We start from the raw sequence: 21,207 nt of genomic DNA on the forward strand, positions 1-21,207 counted from the left end.
CCGGAAAATGTCAAGAACTTTGAAAGTTTCTTCAAGTGCAGTCATAAAAACCATCAAGCACTATGATGAAACTGGCTCTCATGAGGACCACCACAGGAAAGGAAGACCCAGTTACCTCTGCTGCAAAGGATAAATTCATTAGAGTTACCAGCCTCAGAAATTGCAGCCCAAATAAATGCTTCACAGAGTTGAAGTAACAGACACATCTCAACATCAACTGTTCAGAGGAGACTGTGTGAATCAGGCCTTCATTACATTTTTGTCATTTAGCAGACGCTCTTATCCAGAGCGACTTACAGTTAGTGAGTGCATACATTATTTTTTTATTTTTTTCATACTGGCCCCCTGTGGGAATCAAACCCACAACCCTGGCGTTGCAAACGCCATGCTCTACCAACTGAGCTACATCCCTGCCGGCCATTCCCTCCCCTACCCTGGACGACGCTGGGCCAATTGTGCGCCGCCCCATGGGTCTCCCGGTCGCGGCCGGCTACGACAGAGCCTGGATTTGAACCAGGATCTCTAGTAGCACAGCTAGCACTGCGATACAGTGCCTTAGACTACTGCGCCACTCGGAAGACCTTGGTCGAATTGCTGCAAAGAAACCACTACTAAAGGACACCAATAGTAAGAAGAGACTTGCTTGGGCCAAGAAACACGAGCAATGGACATTAGACCGGTGGAAATCTGTCCTTTTGGTCTGATGAGTCCAAATTTGAGATATTTGTTTCCAACCGCTGTGTCTTTGTGAGACACAGAGTAGGTGAACGGATAATCTCTGCATGTGTGGTTCCCACCGTGAAGCATGGAGGAGGAGGAGGTGTGATGGTGTGGGGGTGCTTTGCTGGTGACACTGTCAAGGATTTATTTAGAATTCAAGGCACACTTAACCAACATGGCAACTGACCAAGAGGGATAGTGATGGAGTGCTGCATCAGATGACCTGGCCTCCACAATCACCCGACCTCAGGCCAATTAAGATGGTTTGGGATGAGTTGGACAGCAGAGTGAAGGAAAAGCAGCCAACAAGTGCTCAGCATATGTGGGAACTCCTTCAAGACTGTTGCAAAAGCATTCCAGGTGAAGCTGGTTGAGAGAATGACAAGAGTGTGCAAAGCTGTCATCAAGGCAAAGGGTGGCTACTTTGAAGAATCTCAAATCTCAAATATATTTTGATTTGTTTAACACTTTTTTAGTTACTACATGATGCCATATGTGTTATTTCATAGTTTTGATGTCTTCACTATTATTCTACAATGTAGAAAATAGTAAAAATAAAGAAAAACCCTGGAATGAGTAGGTGTGTCCAAACTTTTGACTGGTACTGTATAATAATATACAGTAATACAGATGTTCAGCTACTCTTGAAGTGAACTCGAAGTTCTGGCGGGGAATGAGCCGTCAACCAGAGGCAATCTCAGGTGCCACATACCGGCGATATTCCCTTGAGCTTCACCCTCTAAACTGCTCATTGGGCGCAGCACTGCGGCTGTCCTCTGCTCCAGCATCTCCAACCTAATGTGTGTTTGTGTGTGTGTATTTCGGGTGGGGGGGGCAAGCTTCCTGCTTTTGCCAGGCCTTATCACGATGACCTTTGCTTTGTACACAAAACCAATCCTCTGACACAGAGACACACCTATCAATCTCTGTATAGGACTCAGCTCTGGGACCTTAAAGCAACACCACAGTTGCCCTCTAAATGGACGTCCCCATGCATGGGCGACCAGGTGGACTTTACACATGATTAACCCGTGTGTGTGCCCACTGTAGCGGCCCTCACTTTCACTCAGCCTTCCTCTCACTGAACCCTTTGATGGCAGCCAGCTGCCCACATTAATAGAGTCAGACTCAGCTGGGGGCCAGGGTGCCAGGACAGAGATGGAGAGACACACACAGAGACGTGAGCCAATACGGAGCCTGCTAGCCTAGTGCTGACCACTGTCCACTGCCCAGTCATTCAGAGTAACCATTACTGCTGCTACACTGAGCAGCAGGCAGCCAAGCTAAATACAGCACACCCATCATGAACACATGCATTAATGCAAACACAGTACTATAACAATTGCATACCACACAGAAGTACACTACTAACACACTAAAATAGCCTTTTTCTCTGTGGGGACCCGGTGAAATGTCCCCACTTGTCAGAATTGTACTTGTTATACTATCCACAAAGATAGTAAAACCAAGAACACACACAAACACTGTCTAAACCCAATAATACAGTGTTCTTTTGAGATCCTGTGCCAGATCTCATAAGCCTGGGTGACTCATCCTCCCAAATGTAATTGGATGTTCTTATTGGTTTAACCAGACAAAAGGGGAGCTGTGCTGTGCTGCACTGCAGACTCTGGGAATGCAGTAGGTAGCTTAGCTAGGCGCAGAGATGAGCTGTGAGACTAAACAAATCCTGTATTTTAAAACAGACTACAGTATGCCTGTAATTTTCAGTTTTGAAATCTCTAGGTTGTTGATATTCTTATCAGAAATTGAAAGGGTAAATGAACTGCGCAGTTTAAGTACTGCGGCTCTAAGACAGATTACACTCACTCAAGCTCGCTACACAGATGTAGTTATTTGGTTTACTTTCCTTGTAGCCAGCACTGGTGTGTTTATATCAGATATTGTTGTGATAATGTTGGGGTCAATTTCAGTTCAATTCTCCTGTCCGTTGAACTGGAATGCAATTCAGTTCCCAAATTGATTGGAGTTTATATGGAACAGACCCCAACTCTGCTAAATAGATACTGTAAGATATAGTTATGATAGAGTCGAATCTTAACTTCCACCTACGTCAAATTTTGACATCAATGTAGGATTTGCCCCATAAAGGCTAACAGAGTAGACAGTGGCTCATAGTTTGGTTCCCCCTCTGTGTGTGTTGGTGGGGTAGGGGGTGTTGTGATACTTCTGTGTCAACCCAGCCGGTCGGATGATCCTGTTCTGCGGTCGACCGTACTCTGTGACCCGACCGCACAGTCCCAGCAGTCCCTTTAGCCTTGCAGAGCATGCAAAATTAACCATATATCGCTCTCTGTCTCACACACACACACAAAATAACAGCTCAGCTGTGGCTCTCTGCTCTACATCTCCTCCCCTTGCCACTGTTTGGGAGTCACGAGTCAGAACAGTGTGAATCTAATTAGGTGTCATTGTAACTGCTGGTTTTGAAGCTTGAGAAAAATGACTTTAGTATTGTTACATTTGTGTATCCCAGAGCCATATACCTAAAACTCTATATAATGTTCTGGTGTCCTTGATGTGATTTGGTGGTGGTGGAGTTATATTGCCTTGCCGTAGGTCTGCATCAGTCAACTACATGCAGCTGAGGAGAATGGTACATACATTATTGGACAGCCTGTATTTCTCCCTTTTGAAAGCATACTAACATCACAGTGGTGTAGGCAGGATACATGGAACCCCTGAATACTGGAAGGAGTATTCACAGCGTGATTGCTCAAGATCTGGCCATAAATTCCTGTGGTTGTTAACTCAGTCTTAGTTCCTCCCTCTTTGTTGTTGAGCCCTATGATGAGATTGTTCTAATGCCACCTCTGCCCCTTGGTGGTCATTGGATGTAAGTGACTAAACACTCCGCTCTGGTTAGAGGTTACCCCTAGGCACAGTTCTGGGATCAGCTCACCCTCACCATTAGAGGGGAAATCAGAGCTTGTCTGGATAAGAGCGTCTGCTAAATGACTGAAATGTCAAATGTAAATGTCTTCAATGTATTCGTTCTAGGTGCTTGTGCAAAGTAAGGCACTAAATGTTAAACTGACCTTAAATCAGTGCTTAGCTGCATCTCACTTCATCCTATCCCTATTCGGATTGCAGTGGCAGGTTGGAAAGTGGGTGGAGGTGGTGATATTGAGCTCCCTACTATCTGTGTGTTGTAGTTCTACTGTCTGTGTGTTGTAGTTCTACAGTCTGTGTTGTAGTTCTACTGTCTGTGTTGTAGTTCTATTGTATGTGTGTTGTAGTTCAACTGTCTGTGTGTTGTAGTTCAACTGTCTATGTTTTGTAGTTCTACAGTCTGTGTTTTGTAGTTCTACAGTCTGTGTTTTGTAGTTCTACGGTCTGTGTGTTGTAGTTCTGATAGTCTCCCTACTGTCTGTGTTTTGTAGTTCTGGCAGTATGGGGAGTGGGTGGAGGTGGTGATCGATGACAGGCTGCCGGTGAAGGATGGGAAGCTGCTGTTTGTTCACTCTGCCGAGGGAGGAGAATTCTGGAGCGCCCTGCTGGAGAAAGCCTACGCCAAGTAAGGAGGGAGGAGGGATGGGAGGAAAGGAGAAAAAGAGAGGAGAAGAGGGTGGTTAGAAGGATTGAAATGTATATATGGGCTTTGCATTTCTCTCACTCTGTATATGTTGGTATGGGTTATGATATCTGTAAGTCGCTCTGGATAAGAGCGTCTGCTAAATGACCAAAATGTAAATAAAAATTACGTTGAATTATGTAAAATTATGTCTATATGTCCTGTGTGTATATTGTACAGAGATTTATGTTTTTAAATAGTATTTTGACACAGAGTTGTCCACCCTCGTTGCAGGCTGAATGGCTGTTACGAGGCCCTGTCGGGAGGCAGCACGTCAGAGGGTTTTGAGGACTTCACAGGAGGGGTGACGGAGATGTACGAGCTGAGGAAAGCACCCTCTGACCTCTACAGTATCATCAGCCGGGCCGTGGAGAGAGGATCGCTGCTGGGCTGCTCCATAGATGTCAGTACTCAGACTTGTTAGATTATGTCATAAACTCATAAAAAAAAGAAACGTCCTCTCACTGTCAACTGCGTTTATTTTCAGCAAACTTAGCATGTGTAAATATTTGTATCAACATAACAAGATTCAACAACTGAGACATAAACTGAACAAGTTCCACAGACATGTGACTAACAGAAATTGAATAATGTGTCCCTGAACAAAGGGGGGTCAAAATCAAAAGTAACAGTCAGTATCTGGTGTGGCCACCAGCTGCATTAAGTACTGCAGTGCATCTCCTCCTCATGGACTGCACCAGATTTGCCAGTTCTTGCTGTGAGATGTTACCCCACTCTTCCACCAAGGCACCTGCAAGTTCCCTGACATTTCTGGGGGGAATGGCCCTAGCCTTCACCCTCCGATCCAACAGGTCCCAGACGTGCTCAATGGGATTGAGATCCGGGCTCTTCGCTGGCCATGGCAGAACACTGACATACCTGTCTTGCAGGAAATCACGCACAGAACGAGCAGTGTGGCTGGTGGCATTGTCATGCTGGAGGGTCATGTCAGGATGAGCCTGCAGGAAGGGTACCACATGAGGGAGGAGGATGTCTTCCCTGTAACGACAACAAGCTCAGTCCGATGATGCTGTGACACACCGCCCCAGACCATGACGGACCCTCCACCTCCAAATCGATCCCGCTCCAGAGTACAGGCCTCAGTGTAATTCTCATTCCTTCGACGATAAACGCAAATCCGACCATCACCCCTGGTGAGACAAAAACGCAACCCGTCAGTGAAGAGCACTTTTTGCCAGTCCTGTCTGGTCCAGCGACGGTGGGTTTGTGCCCATAGGCGACGTTGTTGCCGGTGATGTCTGGTGAGGACCTGCCTTACAACAGGCCTACAAGTCCTCAGTCTCTCTCAGCCTATTGCGAATAGTCTGAGCACTGATGGAGGGATTGTGCGTTCCTGGTGTAACTCGGGCAGTTGTTGTTGCCATCCTGTACCTGTCCCGCAGGTGTGATGGTCGGATGTACCGATCCTGTGCAGGTGTTGTTACACGTGGTCTGCCACTGCGAGGACGATCAGCTGTCCCATCCTGTCTCCCTGTAGCGCTGTCTTAGGCGTCTCACAGTACGGACATTGCAATTTATTGCCCAGGCCACATCTGCAGTCCTCATGCCTCCTTGCAGCATGCCTAAGGCACATTCACGCAGATAAGCAGGGACCCTGGGCCTCTTTCTTTTGGTGTTTTTCAGAGTCAGTAGAAAGGCCTCTTTAGTGTCCTAAGTTTTCATAACTGTGACCTTAATTGCCTACCATCTGTAAGCTGTTAGTGTCTTAACGACCGTTCCACAGGTGCATGTTCATTGATTGTTTATGGTTCATTGAACAAGCATGGGCAACAGTGATTTTAAACCCTTTACAATGAAGATCTGTGAAGTTATTTGGAGTTTTTGGAGAATTATCTTTGAAAGACACGATCCTGAAAAAGGGACGTTTCTTTTTTTGTTGAGTTTAGTTGTCACGTGCACAGGATACAGCAGGTGTAAACAGTACAGGGAAGTGCTTACCCTGACCTTGTCTTCTGTCGCCAGATCACCAGTAGTCAGGACATGGAGGCTGTGACCTTTAAGAAGCTGGTGAAAGGTCACGCCTACTCAGTGACCGGGGTCGACGAGGTGAGCCAATGACTGCTCTGGTTTGAGTGGCACTAAGGGGTCAATTCCCCCAACTGCATCATGTGTTAGTGGAGTTCTGAACAGAGAGAACAATAGTTACATCCATCTAATTGGACACAAAAGACAGCGTTGAAACGAATACTAATGTGTCTACCTTTACATCAAACAAATTTCAAATGACATCAGTTTGATTTACAAAAGGGTGGCCATTTTCCCAGTTACTATACATCTGTGTAATGCAGTATCCCTCTCCATCAGGTGGTGTACAGGGGGAATATGACCAAACTGGTCCGCATCCGCAACCCCTGGGGAGAGATAGAGTGGACTGGTGCCTGGAGCGACAAGTAAGAGACAGAAGCACCGCTTTACACCTCTCATATTACATATCATATAACTAGTGAGAGTTATTTTATACTACAGGTGTCATATTACATATCATACTGTATAACTAGTGAGAGTTATTTTATACTACAGGTGTCATATTACATATCATACTGTATAACTAGTGAGAGTAGTTTTCTATCCCTGTTGATATGGAATACAGTCAGAAATGTATTTTCATTGTGGATCTTTTAGCTCCAGAGAGTGGGAGAGCGTGGACAGGTCAGTCAGAGGGCGACTCCAGAACCGCAGTGAGGACGGAGAGTTCTGGTGAGTGTGCGTGTGTGTGTATATTTGTTTCACCAAGGTCTGATGGCCTCTGGGTATGATACTTGAGAGTATGTGTGAGTTATTGCATCATAAACATTACAGACTGTCACTTTGTCTCCCTCCCTGCCTTCTACCTCTCGCCCTCTCCATCCCTCCTCTCAGGATGTCGTTCAGTGACTTCCTGCGTGAGTTTACACGTCTGGAGATCTGTAACCTGACAGCAGACGCCCTGGAGGCCACCCAGCAGAAGAAGTGGAGCTCAGCCGTCTACCAGGGGGAGTGGAGGAGGGGCAGCACGGCCGGGGGCTGCAGAAACTTCCCTGGTAAGGAGGGAGGGAGGGAGGGAGGGAGGAAATAAAGAAGTGGTACACAGTTGATTAAAATATTTATTCTGATAACTTTTCCCCCCACAATCCTTAGCCACATTCTGGATCAACCCACAATTCAAGATTGACTTGCAGCACCCCGACACAGCCGGCCAGTCAGATTGCAGCTTCCTGGTGGCGCTGATGCAGAAGGACCGGAGAAAGAAACGCAAGGAAGGCAAGGACATGGAGACAATCGGATTTGCCATTTACGAGGCAAGAGACGTTTTCTTTATTTCTTTCTATTGGGTTTTACATATCAAAGACAGTGTTTTGAGTAACTAGTAATTGACTGTATGTTTCTGTCTTTCTCTGTGTCTTTCTACAGGTTCCTAATGAGGTATGTGTGTTCTGCTGGCCAGGATTATCTTACATTGGGTTGTGAGGTAACTGTGTAATAAATGGAAAAATTTGTTGGACAGCATAACTGTATTTGAGAGGTATTTAGTGCATTAAAAACCTGTTGGACAGTGCATTAACAACCTATTGGACAGTGCATTAACAACCTGTTGGACAGTGTGTCATAGCTGAAGTGAAATGTAGCCAATAGGCCTATATTGACCTGCATGTCTCAAAGGTCAATGTAGCTTGTGCTTAGGCTCACAGCCAATTGTCTCATATGGAGATGCATGGTAGCATGCTCCGCATTTCTTTGGTAGCGTTGTCCTCATAAGGTCAGGGGTTAGAGGTCAGGGGTCAGAGGGTTCACCTCCCCCACAGTGCCTAGTAGGTCAGAGGTTAGGCTCAGCTAGAAGGGATACAATTAACTGAACTTCTGTGACGTGAACTAACTTGCGCACAGTGCTTTCCCTTTGTCTCTGTCCTCTCAGTATGTGGGCAGGACAGGGGTTAGAGGTGAAGTGTTATAGGTCATTAAACAAATTCACTCACAGAGCTTTCCCACCTCGCTAGTTAAATTAGGTTCACCTCGCTAGTTAAATTAGGTTCACCTCACTCATAAAATGTAAAAAAAATACTGCTTTCCCCTGCCCTTTGTCCTTAGTATGTGGGCAGATCAGGGGTTAAGGGTTAGAGGTCAGGTGTTAGTGAGTTTACCTCCCTCACAGCATTTTCCCCCTGCTCTCTCTGTCCTCTCTGTACTCTCAGTACGTGGGTAGATCAGGCGTCCACCTGAAGAGAGATTTCTTCCTGACGCACGGTTCCAGCGCCCGCTCTGAGCTCTTCATCAACCTGCGAGAGGTGAGCTCTCGCTTCCAGCTGCCCGCCGGGGAGTACATAATCGTCCCCTCCACCTTCGAACCCCAGAAGGAGGGAGACTTCGTCCTCAGGGTCTTCTCTGAGAAACCAGCCAACTCAGAGTGAGTGACAGGGAAACAGAGTGGTGAACAGGAAATATGAGAGGATGGAGATTATGTACGGTAGAAAGGCGATACATTTGATGTAAGGACATTGATACTAGTGTTCTTTTCTGTATGTGTTAGGGAGCTGGATGATGACGTCACAGCTGAACTTCCTGCAGAGGTGAGTGGAAGAGACAAGGGCTGCATCCAAAATGTTTGATAAATAAGCCCATACTGTAATATGCCGATACCAGACCTACCAACAAGAAAGAAGAGTTGACGTTCCTCTGTATCTCTGTTTCAGTCTCAGCTGGACGAGAGCCAGATTGACGCTGGCTTCAAGAGTCTGTTCAGACAGCTGGCTGGGGAGGTGAGGAGACTAGGGAGGGGAAGTGAGGGGACAGCAGGGCGAAGGGGCTGATGGGAAATGTAGTCTTTCCTCATCTTCTGTTTCTGTGCCTACAGGACATGGAGATCAGTGCCACAGAGCTGCAGACCATACTCAACAGGATCATCAGCAAGCGTGAGTCCATAGGAATAGAATTCGAACACAGTATTGTGCTGTATATCTCTGTATATGTGAGTCTACTCGAGATCATTCACAATCCTTCGAACTGAGACCCACACTGTCTGACTTTTCAGGCAGGAATTCTAGTGGAAATATGTAAAGATTTGGATTTTACAGATGCATATAAATCATCTCTCCTTCTCTTGTGCTCTCTCTCTCTATCTCTCTCTCTCTCTCTCTCTCTCTCTCTCTCTATCTCTCTCTCACACACACATACAGACAAAGATCTGAAGACAGATGGATTTGGACCAGAAGCTTGTCGCACTATGATCAACCTGATGGATGTATCCTTGGTGTACTTCAAACAAATGTTTATACATGACTAGTCCTCTCTGTCTGGTCTTTCTGCATCTGTCTGGTCTCTCTGTCTGGTCTCTCTTTCTCTACGACTGTCTGTATAAACAGGGTTCCTTGACCGTGTCCTTCAGACTGATGGTAGTGGTAAACTGGGACTGGCAGAGTTCCACGTGCTGTGGGAGAAGATTAAACGATACCTGGTGAGCTGAGCTATAAATCCTGTTCTGCTATTCACTTACATCATTCTCTTGAACTGAGCCTTCGCTCTCATCATTAGTTCCTTGTCCAGTCTCAGTAGAGCATTTCACTAGTTTCTCTCTCAATCTCTGTCCCTCTCTGTCTTTGCCTCTCCGTCTCTCCTTGTCTCTCTCTCCCTCTCCTTGTCTCTCTCTCTCTGTCTCTCCTTGTCTCTCGCTCTGCCTCCTTGTTTCTCTCTCATTGTCTCTCTCATTGTCTCTCTCGCTCTCCTTGTTTCTCTTTCTCTCTCTCTGTCTCTCCTTGTCTCTCCTTGTCTCTCTCTCTGTCGCTCCTTGTTTCTCTCTTTCTCTCTCTCTCTCTGTCGCTCCTTGTTTCTCTCTCTCCTCTCTCCCTCTCTCTGTCTCTCTCTCCCCCTCTCTCTGTCTCTCTCTCACTCTCTCTCTGTTTCTCCTGGTCTCTCTCTCTCTCTCTCTCTCTCTCTCTCTCTCTCTCTCTCTCTCTGTCTCTCCTTGTCTCTCTGTCTCTCCTGGTCTCTCTTTGTTTCTCCTGTTCTCTCTCTCTCTTTTTGTCTCTCCTTGTCTCTCTCTCTGTCGCTCCTTGTCTCTCTCTCTCTGTCTCTCTCTCTCTCCTCTCTCCCTCTCTCTCTGTCTATCCTTGTCTCTCTCTCACTCTCTCTCTGTCTCTCCTGGTCTCTCTGTTTCTTCTGGTCTCTCTCTCTCTGTGTCTCTCTCTCTCTCTCTCTCTGTCGCTCCTTGTCTCTCTCTCTCTGTCTCTCCTTGTTTCTCTCTGTCTCTTCTTGTTTCTCTCTCTCTCTCTGTCTATCCTTGTCTCTCTCTCTGTCTCTCTCCGTCTCTCTTTCTCTCTCTGTCTCCATCCCTCCACCAGACTGTATTCCGTCAGTTTGACCTGGACAAGTCAGGCACCATGAGTTCCTATGAGATGAGGATGGCCCTGGAGGCGGCAGGTACAGTACAGTCCCTCCTTCCCTTAAACCCCAATCTGTTTCTTTTGTAGTGCATCATCACTATTTTGATTTAGCCATAGTAAGGACACCTGACTAACCGACAATAACATAAAATAGAAATTCATACGTTTGACTTATTGTTCTCTACGAAAGCATATCTAGCTGGTTTAAACCCCTTTTAAATGGTTCCTGCCTTTGTTCTTTCTCTGTCTGTGTCATCAGGCTTCAAGCTGACCAACCACCTGTTCCAGCTGATCATTCTGCGCTACACTGAGGCTGACTTGACAGTTGACTTTGACAACTTTGTTACCTGCCTGGTTAGGCTGGAGACCATGTTCAGTGAGTACAGTTATCCATCATCCATACGATGTCCTGTATAAGGTATATTTTACACTGACGTTTCAGATTGGCCAATGATGTATGATCTTGATCCCAATGTTCAGAATAGTGAATGTCATATTCATATGGGTGCTTTACATTTAGATGAGTGTTTTAGCTGACTTTCAATACTCTACTGTACCTACAGAAACCTTCAAGACGATGGACACAGATGCTGATGGAGTCATACAACTCAACTTCTTCCAGGTCAGATCTCACATTTCTATCTCTCATCTGTTAGTTTTTTTTTTTTCAGTTGATGGGAGTATAAGAGTGTTATGTCTCAGTCATATCTAGCCTACACAGTTGAAAGGGGTTGCTTGTTATGTGATTCTTATGTCACTATTCATAATGAGCAATGTTCTGATGAAGTAAATGTGCTCTCTCTCCCCCTCCTCTCTACTCTCTCTCTGCATCTCTCTCTACTCTCTCTCTATCTCTCCCCCTCCTCTCTACTCTCTCTCTCTCCCCCTCCTCTGTACTCTCTCTCTGCATCTCTCTCTACTCTCTCTCTTCCCCTCCTCTGTACTCTCTCTCTCTCCCCCTCCTCTGTACTCTCTCTCTGCATCTCTCTCTACTCTCTATCTCTCCCCTTCCTCTCTACTGTCTCGCTCTCTCTTCCTCTCTACTCTCTCTCTGCATCTCTCTCTACTGTCTCTCTATCTCTCCCCCTCCTCTCTACTCTCTCTCTGCATCTCTCTCTACTGTCTCTCTATCTCTCCCCCTCCTCTCTACTCTCTCTCTGCATTTCTCTCTCTCTCTATCTCTCCTCCTCCTCTGTCTACAGTGGATCACCCTGACCATGTTTGCCTAGAGATGATGGACTCAGATGTTATTGCACCAGGCTACACTAATGTCATTTCTGAAGTGCCTTTCTCTGGCTCTTCCTCTCTGCGCTGCAGAGATCCATGGATTTTAAAAAAAGAACTAGTAATGTTTACAACATTTAATATGGGGATCATCATGTGCCAAAGCATTGCCTGTTACCTTAGAAACAGAGGGAGACAACTCTACTCACATGGCACCATAACATAGAGGAAGACGGCAGGGAATTTTGATACTGCCTCCTATTGGATAGGAAGGAAACTTCCTAAAGGTTTTGTTTTACTTGTGCCAATTTTCACAATTGCCTTGTCATATTTTCAACATTCCTTTCAGGAATAGGCAATGGGGGTGTTAGTATGGAGTTTATTGTGTCAAAAGGATTTTCTCTGCAGAGAGGGCAAAGTGCTGTTGTAATTTGGAAGTACTTCATCATCCTTAGAGGATCGAATCACCGGCATGACAATTTTTTTTCAGTGGGAAAAAAACACTATCATTGTAATGCTGCATACTCAAAACTTGATATCCTCATTTTTAATGGATGCCACAGACATTTCAAGGATATCCCACCTTTTTATCTTCAATTTATTTTAGTGTTCAAGGGGAACATGAAACTACCCACTGGGCACAGATGTCAATTCAACGTCTATTCCACGTTGGTTCAACGTAATTTCATTGAAATGACATGGAAACAATGTATTCAACCAGTGTGTGCCCAGTGGGTATTTTATTTGTGTTTTAGTATTTGGGATGTAGGTTATAAGCGATGACTGATTTTGATTGGAATAGCAGGCCTCAACCTGATCGCATGATATGTCAGATGTGTTCATGGATGGAGGAAGGTAAATAACAGAGTTGGAGACATTTTGCCAAATAGGCTATGAGACTGAGGGAACCAGAAACAGTATGACACTTTTATTGCCATGACATTCTATAGTTGCCATTTTTCTGTGTAGATGAATGCTAAAATGTATTATATGCACTATGCAATCACGACTGTTGTTTACAGTGTACACTCTGGAATTGTGTTATGCTTTTTCTTATTATGGAATTATGTACCTTCTCCATTTCTATCTTTACAAAACTTCAATAAACTTTTCCTGAACACAATTATATTCATGTGGATATGCCATAATTTGGATTTTGAGCAAAGCTAAAATCTCTTCTAAAATCAATATCAGACTCATGGAATGTGTCCTATTGTAAATCTATCAACCCATGAAGAATACTCAAGTTTCTTCCTCAAACTTTTCTGAACTTATAATTCACACATAATTGAGTATCAGAGGGGAAAATGTGAAGCGAGAGGATTTACTCTGCCTAAAATCTGTCTCTGTGAGAAACAGACCAAGTGGGGATTTTTGTATGGAGGTCTATGAGAGCGTGTCGAATTACATTAAGCTTATTTGATCGAATGGAATGTTTCGGTTGTTACAAAATGTACTGATGTAAGTGGTGGCATTCCAGCAACTTTGAGGAAAACTACTTAGTTGTGCCAGTTGTTCACATGCGTATCTGCCCTCTCATTGGCTAGAATGGTCCCACCTCCTCCCGCCTGCCTTCCATCTTTGAGGACATGTATTTCCATTGTTAGAGCGGCCACTCGACTATCTTGTCACTATAATAGACAATCTTTGGTATCATTGAACAATAAATCCTCCAATCGCCCTCAATAAAACCAAAGACTTGATCACATCAATAAATATAAACTTTAGTAAGCACATTCATATTAAAAAAGAACAAGAGCGGAAATAATACTTTACGTCAACAGCTAATGTACATTATAAACAGGATACATATGTTAAGACGTACAGCAGATTCATTGGTTTCTCATTGTTAAGTTAAATCAAGACATTTACACCTGCAGATCAATATTAAGTTAACAGTATCAACTTATAATAGACAATAATAATAATAACAATACAATAAAAAAAACAAAAATTGAGACGGCCTGCAGAGCCGCTCATGGCAGGAATGTACACTTTCGTCTTGAAAATGGGAAGAATGTTTTAAAAAGAGGGACTGTGAGGGGTGAGAGGTCAGCCAGTAAGTGACTGTTCCACACAGCTCTCAGATCAGGCATCGTTGTGTCACAAGCAGGTCATTGGGTTTCATAACTTCAAGGCTGTCGGTTTCTACTGATCCAGAGCCAGTTTTACCATAGAAATAGAATTCCTAGAATGGGTTTTGCACCTCAGACCATGGCAATTTGACTTACCCTTCATTGGTACACTCAAAATGGCCGCCAGTCCACCCATTGACTTGAATGGGATTCCCATTGTAGGAATTCTATTTAGATGAGTTTGGTGGTTGATTCCATTCGTTCATTTAGGCGTTGGTGGTGTTGTATTCCATGCGGGTGACCATGGTAGAGACCAGTTTCTCCAGCTGGATGGCGCGGTGCTGGCCTGTCTCCAGGACTTCCTCATGGTTGGCCTTCTCCTCACTGTCGTAGTCCATCACAGCCTTGTTGGTAATCAGGGACAGGGCGAACACACGCATGCCGCAGTGACGCGCCGCGATCACCTCGTGAGCCGTGCTCATGCCTGGGAGAGAGAGAACGTTAGAGCAGTGCAGACATGGGGATAATACGTTTGATAACCGCATCAGTTATGTTTCCTCAATATAAGAGAAGCTTTTGAGTTCAATGTGTCAAATGCAATAAAAGGAGCATTGTGAAGGTCTTGTGATTAAAACTATTCCAAGAGGGAAGGCAGGGGAGAGATGAGACTTACCGACAGCATCAGCTCCCAGTTTGTGCAGCATGCGACACTCCGCGATGGTCTCGAACGAGGGCCCGCCCAGGACGCAGTACACGCCCTCACGCAGGAAGTCACCGTAGCCCAGTTCCTGTCCCACATCCACAGCCAGCTGCTGCAGCTCTCTGTCGTACGCGTCAGACATACAGGGGAACCGCACACCGAACCTAGGAAAGCGAGGGAGGAAGGAAATTAGAGATGGTTACACCTCAATGCCACATAACTATTGTGAATGCAAAGAAATTCAAAACAAGTATCTGTCACGCAAGCACACACACACACACACACACAGACACACTTTCCAAGCCCACCTGTCGTCGTTTGATCCAGCAAGTGGGTTGTTGCCAGCAAAGCCGGGCATGTTGATGTGGTCTTTCATGATCATGATGTCTCCCACTTTGAAGTCCTGGTTGAGACCGCCAGCAGCGTTGGTCAGGATGACCGTCTCTACACCCAGCAAGCTGAAGATACGCATGGGCAGGGTGATCTGGAACACACATCACAAATACACTGGTATTATACATTACAATATACAGCTAAAATGTGGATATTCTAATATAGGCTAGTTGATTTAATACTCTGTTTTTATTCTCTTCTATGTACTGTATATTTAATATTTTATCTGTGTGTATTTGACTGACTCGTCTTGTTGCAAAGCATATTGCCCCTTAATTAAGGCATTATAATGAATCTATCTCCTCTACATCCTCCGCATGTCTGAATCCTACAGTAGCTACATGGTATGTTGGTAGACAGACATGATAGACGTACCTTCTGGATGGCGTATCCCTCGTACAGGTGGAAGCGTCCCTGCATGCACACGCATGGCCTTCCCTTCAGCGTCCCGAACACCAAGCGTCCAGCATGGCCGTGCACTGTAACACACAACAACCAATTAGAATGCACAGACAACTCACGGCAACCAATCAGAAAACATCTTATAGAACCACACTCTTAGAAGAAAAGGTGCTATCTAGAACATACAATAGTTATTTGGCTGTCCCCATAGGTGAACCCTTTTGGGTTCCATGTAGAACCCTTTCCACAGAGGGTTCTACATGGAACCAAAAAGGGTTCTACTTGGAACCAAAAATGGTTCTCCTATGGGGACAGCCAAATAACCCTTTTGGAACCCTTTTTTCTAAGAGTGCAGGTGTTTTTCATAGGCTATAACCTGAGCCCAGAATTCTACCTGGTTAAGTCACACGGCCAATGCAGACCCCATATACCTTGCCCTATACATCTGCAATGTAGATTCACCAAATAAGAAAACAAGACAGATAGATATACATTACTAGTACATACCTGTGCTCTGGGGGAAGTTGGGGATGTCCATGTAGTTGAAGGCCACTTGGTCTTTCAGCATGTCAGCCAGTCCTCCCATTCCTGAACCACACACGATGCCCACCACGGGGCGAACGGCGGTCTGGGCCAACAGCCAGTCTGCTGTGGCCTTGCAGTCCTCATAGCTGTACCTGAAAACGACAGAGATATATGTTAGAATAGAATTTACTTACACTTATACTAATACTTAAAACCAATAGATGCCATGGTCAATACGATCACGAACACATAGCTGATATGCCACGGGTTGTTTCAGAGCGTCTATGGGAAGTTGAAGTGTGTGTCCTTATTAAACAGATGTTTTCTGAGCAGTAATCTAAGTCTGTGTGTTAATGAGTGTGAGCCTCCATAGTGTGGAATCTCCTAAGGACACAAACACATGCACACACACACATTCCATCGGAGTCACAATGAAGTAATTCTTCTCCTTTGCCTTTCACAAAGGTCAACACAACACACAGCCCACAGGTTTAGCCTACTATAACACCCTATTGTTCAAGCCTATATTAGTTAGTTATGTTATCTTATCTGAGTATCAACTTTGACCTTAAACACACACCCTTTTCTAAGAACCACCATATTATGAAAAAAAGTCTATATGGTTTTATTGTACACTATATAGCCTAACCATAACCATAAACCTGAGCCCACCTCATAAATGAGGCTGTAGCCTATCTCAAGTTAAGTTGCATTACTAAATTGTCAAACACCTGCTAACAGAATAACTGTGAATTAAAGTGTAAGATACACATTATTTAATCAAATATTATGCTACAATATATAAGAGTAAATTGAGTGAATTGACTATTAGGCTATTCTGAACAATTTATTATAGCCTACAGTAGGTTTACGTTTGATTTATTTATTTTCAGAAATGATGTTGGCTAATAGGGGTGCACCCTTTCCCATTAGAATTTCCACACCCCACATCTGTCTTGTATAATACAAATCATGTTCGGCAGCCAAGTGCGCTCCGACCTCACCTGCTATTCTGCTTCTATAGAGTTTTTTGAATGGGAGGATCTTTAAAAAAATCGATATATGATTTCAACTATCGTTTAATCTCAATGAAAATATCAAACTCCATCTGCTGCCCCCGTCGCACGTGAGTGGTCGGATCCACAGAATTCAATTTCTGGTGTTTCATCTAAAAAAACACATACTATTTCCTCCACGTGCACACTTGACCATGTGGGATAGGCCTACAGTAGCGTCACGTTTGAATAAAAGTTGCGGGTGAGTACTGTTAGTTAAATACAATGATAGAACGATTAAATGATAGAATGATGCAATTTCCTATTAGTCCTATTAGTTTCCTATTAGTCTTACTACTCACCCGGTGCTTGACTCTGGAAACATGTTGAAGTAATGAATCCTCTCAAAAGCAGCGATTTATCAATTGGCTTAATGAAACCGCAGCAGATAGACTTGACTGGCGGCAAAACGTCAAGCGGGAAAATTCCTTTAAAATGTAAATTAAGACTTAAAATAAATACATTAAAGTGGTAGGCCTACTTATAATAATGTTATGTCGTTTCAACGGTGAAAATCTTCAGTTGAAAACCGTTGAGCTGTTTAGTAGTCTACCAGTTAACGGTTAAAATGCCTAGGCGCTCGTGTCTCTGATCAGTGTTCAATCAGCGGCGTAATTATAGACGGAGCCCCTCTCTGTTACCCCTCCCCCCGAGTGACGCAAATAGATCCCGAGGGTTGGATTGGTCTGCACAACACACCTCCTTAAATTACGGAATTTTGGACAGAAAGAATGCACTGTGACTAGTGGAAATATGTTACACATCAGTTTGAGTTTATTCTAGGCCAAATCCTGAGAAGCATCTTCAGAAGGGTCTACACATCAGAAGCTTCAAATAAATATTTGTCAATCAAGGGGTGTAGCCTAGGGTCTAGGCTACTGATTGTATCACACGTTTCACATGAACCATCTGCTGTTGATAATTTGAAAAAGGGACAGTAAAAAATCGTATCCTAACTTCTTGTCTATTTTTCATCATTTTCCTCGATGTTAAGACAATATATGATATGATGGGGATTCACATAAGGAAGTGACTCAGCATCCTGCACATGAATGATGCTTTTGTTTTGAACATCACGCGTGACTCAATATACTTGTCTCATCACAACCCACAGATGATTATTGCATTATTTGGGTTATAGGCACAGACAGACTCAAAGAAAACAAGTGCAGGCGCACACAAAACCCATGCAAAAATGTTGCAACCTGAACTTTGGCAGGAATTAGCAAAGACAGAGAAAAGTCCCTCAATACTTTTGAAATCTTTGGATCTACCAGTTTTTCGAAATATAAGAAATAAGCTCTAAAACGAGTGAAATTATCCATGTGTGATGGACACCACCTCGCTCTTTCCTCCATTTTTTGTGTAGGCTACCACTTTGTACATAGTGTAAGGGCAATAAAAAGAGTTATTTGACACTTGGTGAGATAGTGTGCCAGATAGTAAGATTATATAACTTCCTTATAGGCTATATAAAATCAAATTAAATCTTATTTGACACATGCACCGAATACAACAGGTGTAGACCTCACCGTGAAATGCTTACTTACAAGCCCTTAACCAACAATGCAGTTCAAGAAATAGAGTTAAGAAAATATTTACTAAATAATCTAAATTATAAAATAAAAAAAAGTAACACAATAAAATAACAATAAAGATAATATATACAGGGGGTACCGGTACCAAGTCAATGTGCGGGGGTACAGATTAGTCGAGGTAATTTGTACATGTAGGTAGAGGTAAAGTGACTATGCATAGATAATAAACAGCAAGTAGCAGCAGGGGTTGTCAATATAAACAGTCCCCTTTACACCCTTTGATATGGAGCTGCGTGATATCAATAGACGGGAAGGTAATTTAGTGAGTTATAAATAACACATTCTTATTGTTTTTTGATTTACTTATGACACGCTGTTACATGTTCCTGGCTCCACTATAGTCAACATGATGGATGACAATGGCCTACACCATCAAAAATGAGTTTTGCTTCATTCTTAACTATTATAACTATAACTGTTGTGTTGCTGTTTTGTTATTATCATATAACTAGATTATTATTCATGTACTTGCCAACAAAATCTTCAACCAAGCCTCTCAAAAGAATGCCTCTCTTCAAACCAACAATGTTAAACAAGGCCTACCTAAGCCTAAATAGCCCTTTGACATAATAGTACATGATGTATATGGTCTCTCTTTTTTAGGATTTAGCATTCAAAACTTAGTGGCAAGAATCTCAGGGAGGAGTTTTGTACAGTTCCAGTCAAAACAACTAGTCCTGAACACAGTAAACACCACAACAGTGGTGAGGTAAAGCGCTAACATACATTGGCCTTGTGGGGTTGTTTGGCATTGACACCCATCTTGAAGTACTGTGTTATGTTGCTCGCACAGAGAATACCCTGCTCTGTTTGGGTGCTTTTCCATATCTGTTATTGCTTTTTGAGCGGCGGAAGAGGGTAATCCAACCCCAATACATACAGACAGATTCTAACTACACAGGGCCCTTTTCCAAGGGACTCGCTGGCACGCCTTTCACTTGACCAATAAGAGAGCTCAGTGAGCTCAACTGCTGTGATGTCACAATCTGACCTGTTTGCTCTTTTCCCGTTCGCCAGTGTTTACAGCCCAATAAAGATCAATACAAATGTTCTAGAGCCTTCTAAAGCACCTGTCACCTTGCCCCTCTTCTGTTCCCTTGTTCCATCAGATCTCAGACTGAAAAAATGTCAGCACAATCATTTAGATGACTATCTGACCAGCTGACGGTGATTGTGTGTGTGTTTCAAGTTTCAAGTTTTAATGTTACATGCACAAGTACAGTGAAATGCCTTTCTTGCAGTAATCAATAACAATGTAATACTAAAAATAACAAGGTAAAACAAAAACACACAAGATATAAAAACGAGAAGAACACGATAAAGTAAGGAAGCATACTATATACAGGGTCAGTTCCAGTACCATATTTACAATGTGCAGGCATACTGGATTGATAGAGGAAGATATGTATAGGGTAAGGTGACTAGACATCAGGATAATATACAATAAACAGAGTAGCAGCAGCTTGTATGTGTGTGTGTGTGTGTGTGTAGAGTCAGTATAAATGTATGTGGACATTATTTGTGTGTGAGCAAATGATGGAGTGAGTGTTTGAGTGTGTGTTGGAGTATCAGTGTGCATAGTGTGTAGGGACATGTGAGTGTGCATAGAGACGGTGCAAAAATAAGAATAGAATACAAAGGTCAACTCAGATAGTCATTGTAGCCATTTTGTTAGATATTTAGTTAGCTATTTAGAGGGATAGAAGCTGTTCAGGAGCCTGTTGGTGTCAGACTTGATGCATCGGTACTGCTTGCCGTGCGGAAGCAGAGAGAACGGTCTATGGCTTGGGTGGTTGGAGTCTTTAACGGTTTTCCGGGCCTTCCTTTCACACCGCCTGATATTGCGGTCCTGGATGGCAGGGAGCTCGGCCCCAGTGATGTACTAGGCTGTCCGCACCACCCTCTGTAGCGCCGTGCGATCGAGGGCTGTGCTATTACCATATCAAGCAGTGATGCAGCCTGTCAACATGCTGTCAATGGTCCAGCTGTATAACTTTTTGAGGATTTGAGGGCCCATGCCAAACCTTTTCAACCTCCCGAAGGGGAAGAGGCGCTGTCGCGGCTTCTTCACGACTGTGCGTGTGTGTGGACCATTTTATGTTCTTAGTGATTTGGACACCGAGGAACTTGAAGCTCTCGACACACTCCACTGAAGCCCCGTCGATGTGGATGGGGGCGTGCCCCCACCCCCTTTCCTGTAGTCCACAATCAGCTCCTTGGTCTTACAGACGTTGCCAGGTGACTGACCTCCTCTTTGTAGGCTGTCTCATCATTGCCGGTGATCAGGCCTACCACCATCGTGTCATCAGCAAACTTGACGATGGTGTTGGAGTCGTGCATGGCCACGCAGTCATGGGTGAACAGGGAGTTAAGGAGGGGACTAAGCACACACCCCTGTGGGGCCCACGTGTTGAGGGTCAGCATGGCAGAGGTGATGTTGCCTACCCTCCTCGGTCCGTCAGGAAGTCCAGGATCCAGTTGCAGAGGGAAGTGTTCAGTCCCAAGGTCCTAAGCTTGGTGACGAGCTTGGAGGGGACAATGGTGTT

The 21,207-nt window shown here is 44.2% G+C and overlaps 2 protein-coding genes across 3 annotated transcripts in view; one reads left to right on the forward strand and one right to left on the reverse strand.

The window, feature by feature from the left end:
* The window catches only part of LOC121571353 (calpain-1 catalytic subunit-like), a 37,396-nt gene extending 24,357 nt beyond the window's left edge, over positions 1-13,039 (forward strand). For both annotated transcript variants that reach the window (XM_045222073.1, XM_045222074.1), the window contains exons 6-23: positions 4,125-4,258; positions 4,550-4,718; positions 6,299-6,382; positions 6,641-6,726; positions 6,959-7,033; positions 7,196-7,356; positions 7,454-7,614; positions 7,727-7,738; positions 8,506-8,717; positions 8,841-8,880; positions 9,004-9,069; positions 9,165-9,222; positions 9,487-9,551; positions 9,696-9,764; positions 10,648-10,726; positions 10,949-11,065; positions 11,253-11,311; positions 11,892-13,039. In XM_045222073.1, the coding sequence (XP_045078008.1) occupies positions 4,125-4,258; positions 4,550-4,718; positions 6,299-6,382; positions 6,641-6,726; positions 6,959-7,033; positions 7,196-7,356; positions 7,454-7,614; positions 7,727-7,738; positions 8,506-8,717; positions 8,841-8,880; positions 9,004-9,069; positions 9,165-9,222; positions 9,487-9,551; positions 9,696-9,764; positions 10,648-10,726; positions 10,949-11,065; positions 11,253-11,311; positions 11,892-11,918 (1,674 nt within the window). In that variant the 3' untranslated portion in view covers positions 11,919-13,039. The remainder of the gene's footprint in view (positions 1-4,124; positions 4,259-4,549; positions 4,719-6,298; positions 6,383-6,640; positions 6,727-6,958; positions 7,034-7,195; positions 7,357-7,453; positions 7,615-7,726; positions 7,739-8,505; positions 8,718-8,840; positions 8,881-9,003; positions 9,070-9,164; positions 9,223-9,486; positions 9,552-9,695; positions 9,765-10,647; positions 10,727-10,948; positions 11,066-11,252; positions 11,312-11,891) is intronic.
* A 577-nt stretch (positions 13,040-13,616) lies between these two features.
* LOC121571354 (purine nucleoside phosphorylase) lies at positions 13,617-17,659 on the reverse strand. Its single transcript, XM_041882763.2, has 6 exons — positions 17,366-17,659; positions 15,991-16,160; positions 15,457-15,560; positions 14,997-15,172; positions 14,662-14,852; positions 13,617-14,472 (listed from the first exon to the last, which is right to left on the reverse strand). The coding sequence occupies exons 1-6, from the start codon at positions 17,386-17,388 to the stop codon at positions 14,255-14,257; spliced, it is 882 nt and encodes a 293-aa protein (XP_041738697.2). The 5' UTR covers positions 17,389-17,659; the 3' UTR covers positions 13,617-14,254.
* Positions 17,660-21,207: the final 3,548 nt, after the last annotated feature.

Source organism: Coregonus clupeaformis, chromosome 8 (genome assembly GCF_020615455.1).
Source record: "Coregonus clupeaformis isolate EN_2021a chromosome 8, ASM2061545v1, whole genome shotgun sequence".
NCBI classification, from domain to species: domain Eukaryota; kingdom Metazoa; phylum Chordata; class Actinopteri; order Salmoniformes; family Salmonidae; genus Coregonus; species Coregonus clupeaformis.

Bases quoted from the DNA above. Each gene is read 5' to 3' on its own strand.
- LOC121571354 (XM_041882763.2), bottom strand. From the start codon at position 17,388: ATGTTTCCAGAGTCAAGCACCGG. The intron at 16,161-17,365 runs GTGAGTAGTAAG...TGTCGTTTTCAG, and splicing joins TTTCCAGAGTCAAGCACCGG to GTACAGCTATGAGGACTGCA. The intron at 15,173-15,456 runs GTACGTCTATCA...TGTGTGTTCCAG, and splicing joins AGGGATACGCCATCCAGAAG to ATCACCCTGCCCATGCGTAT.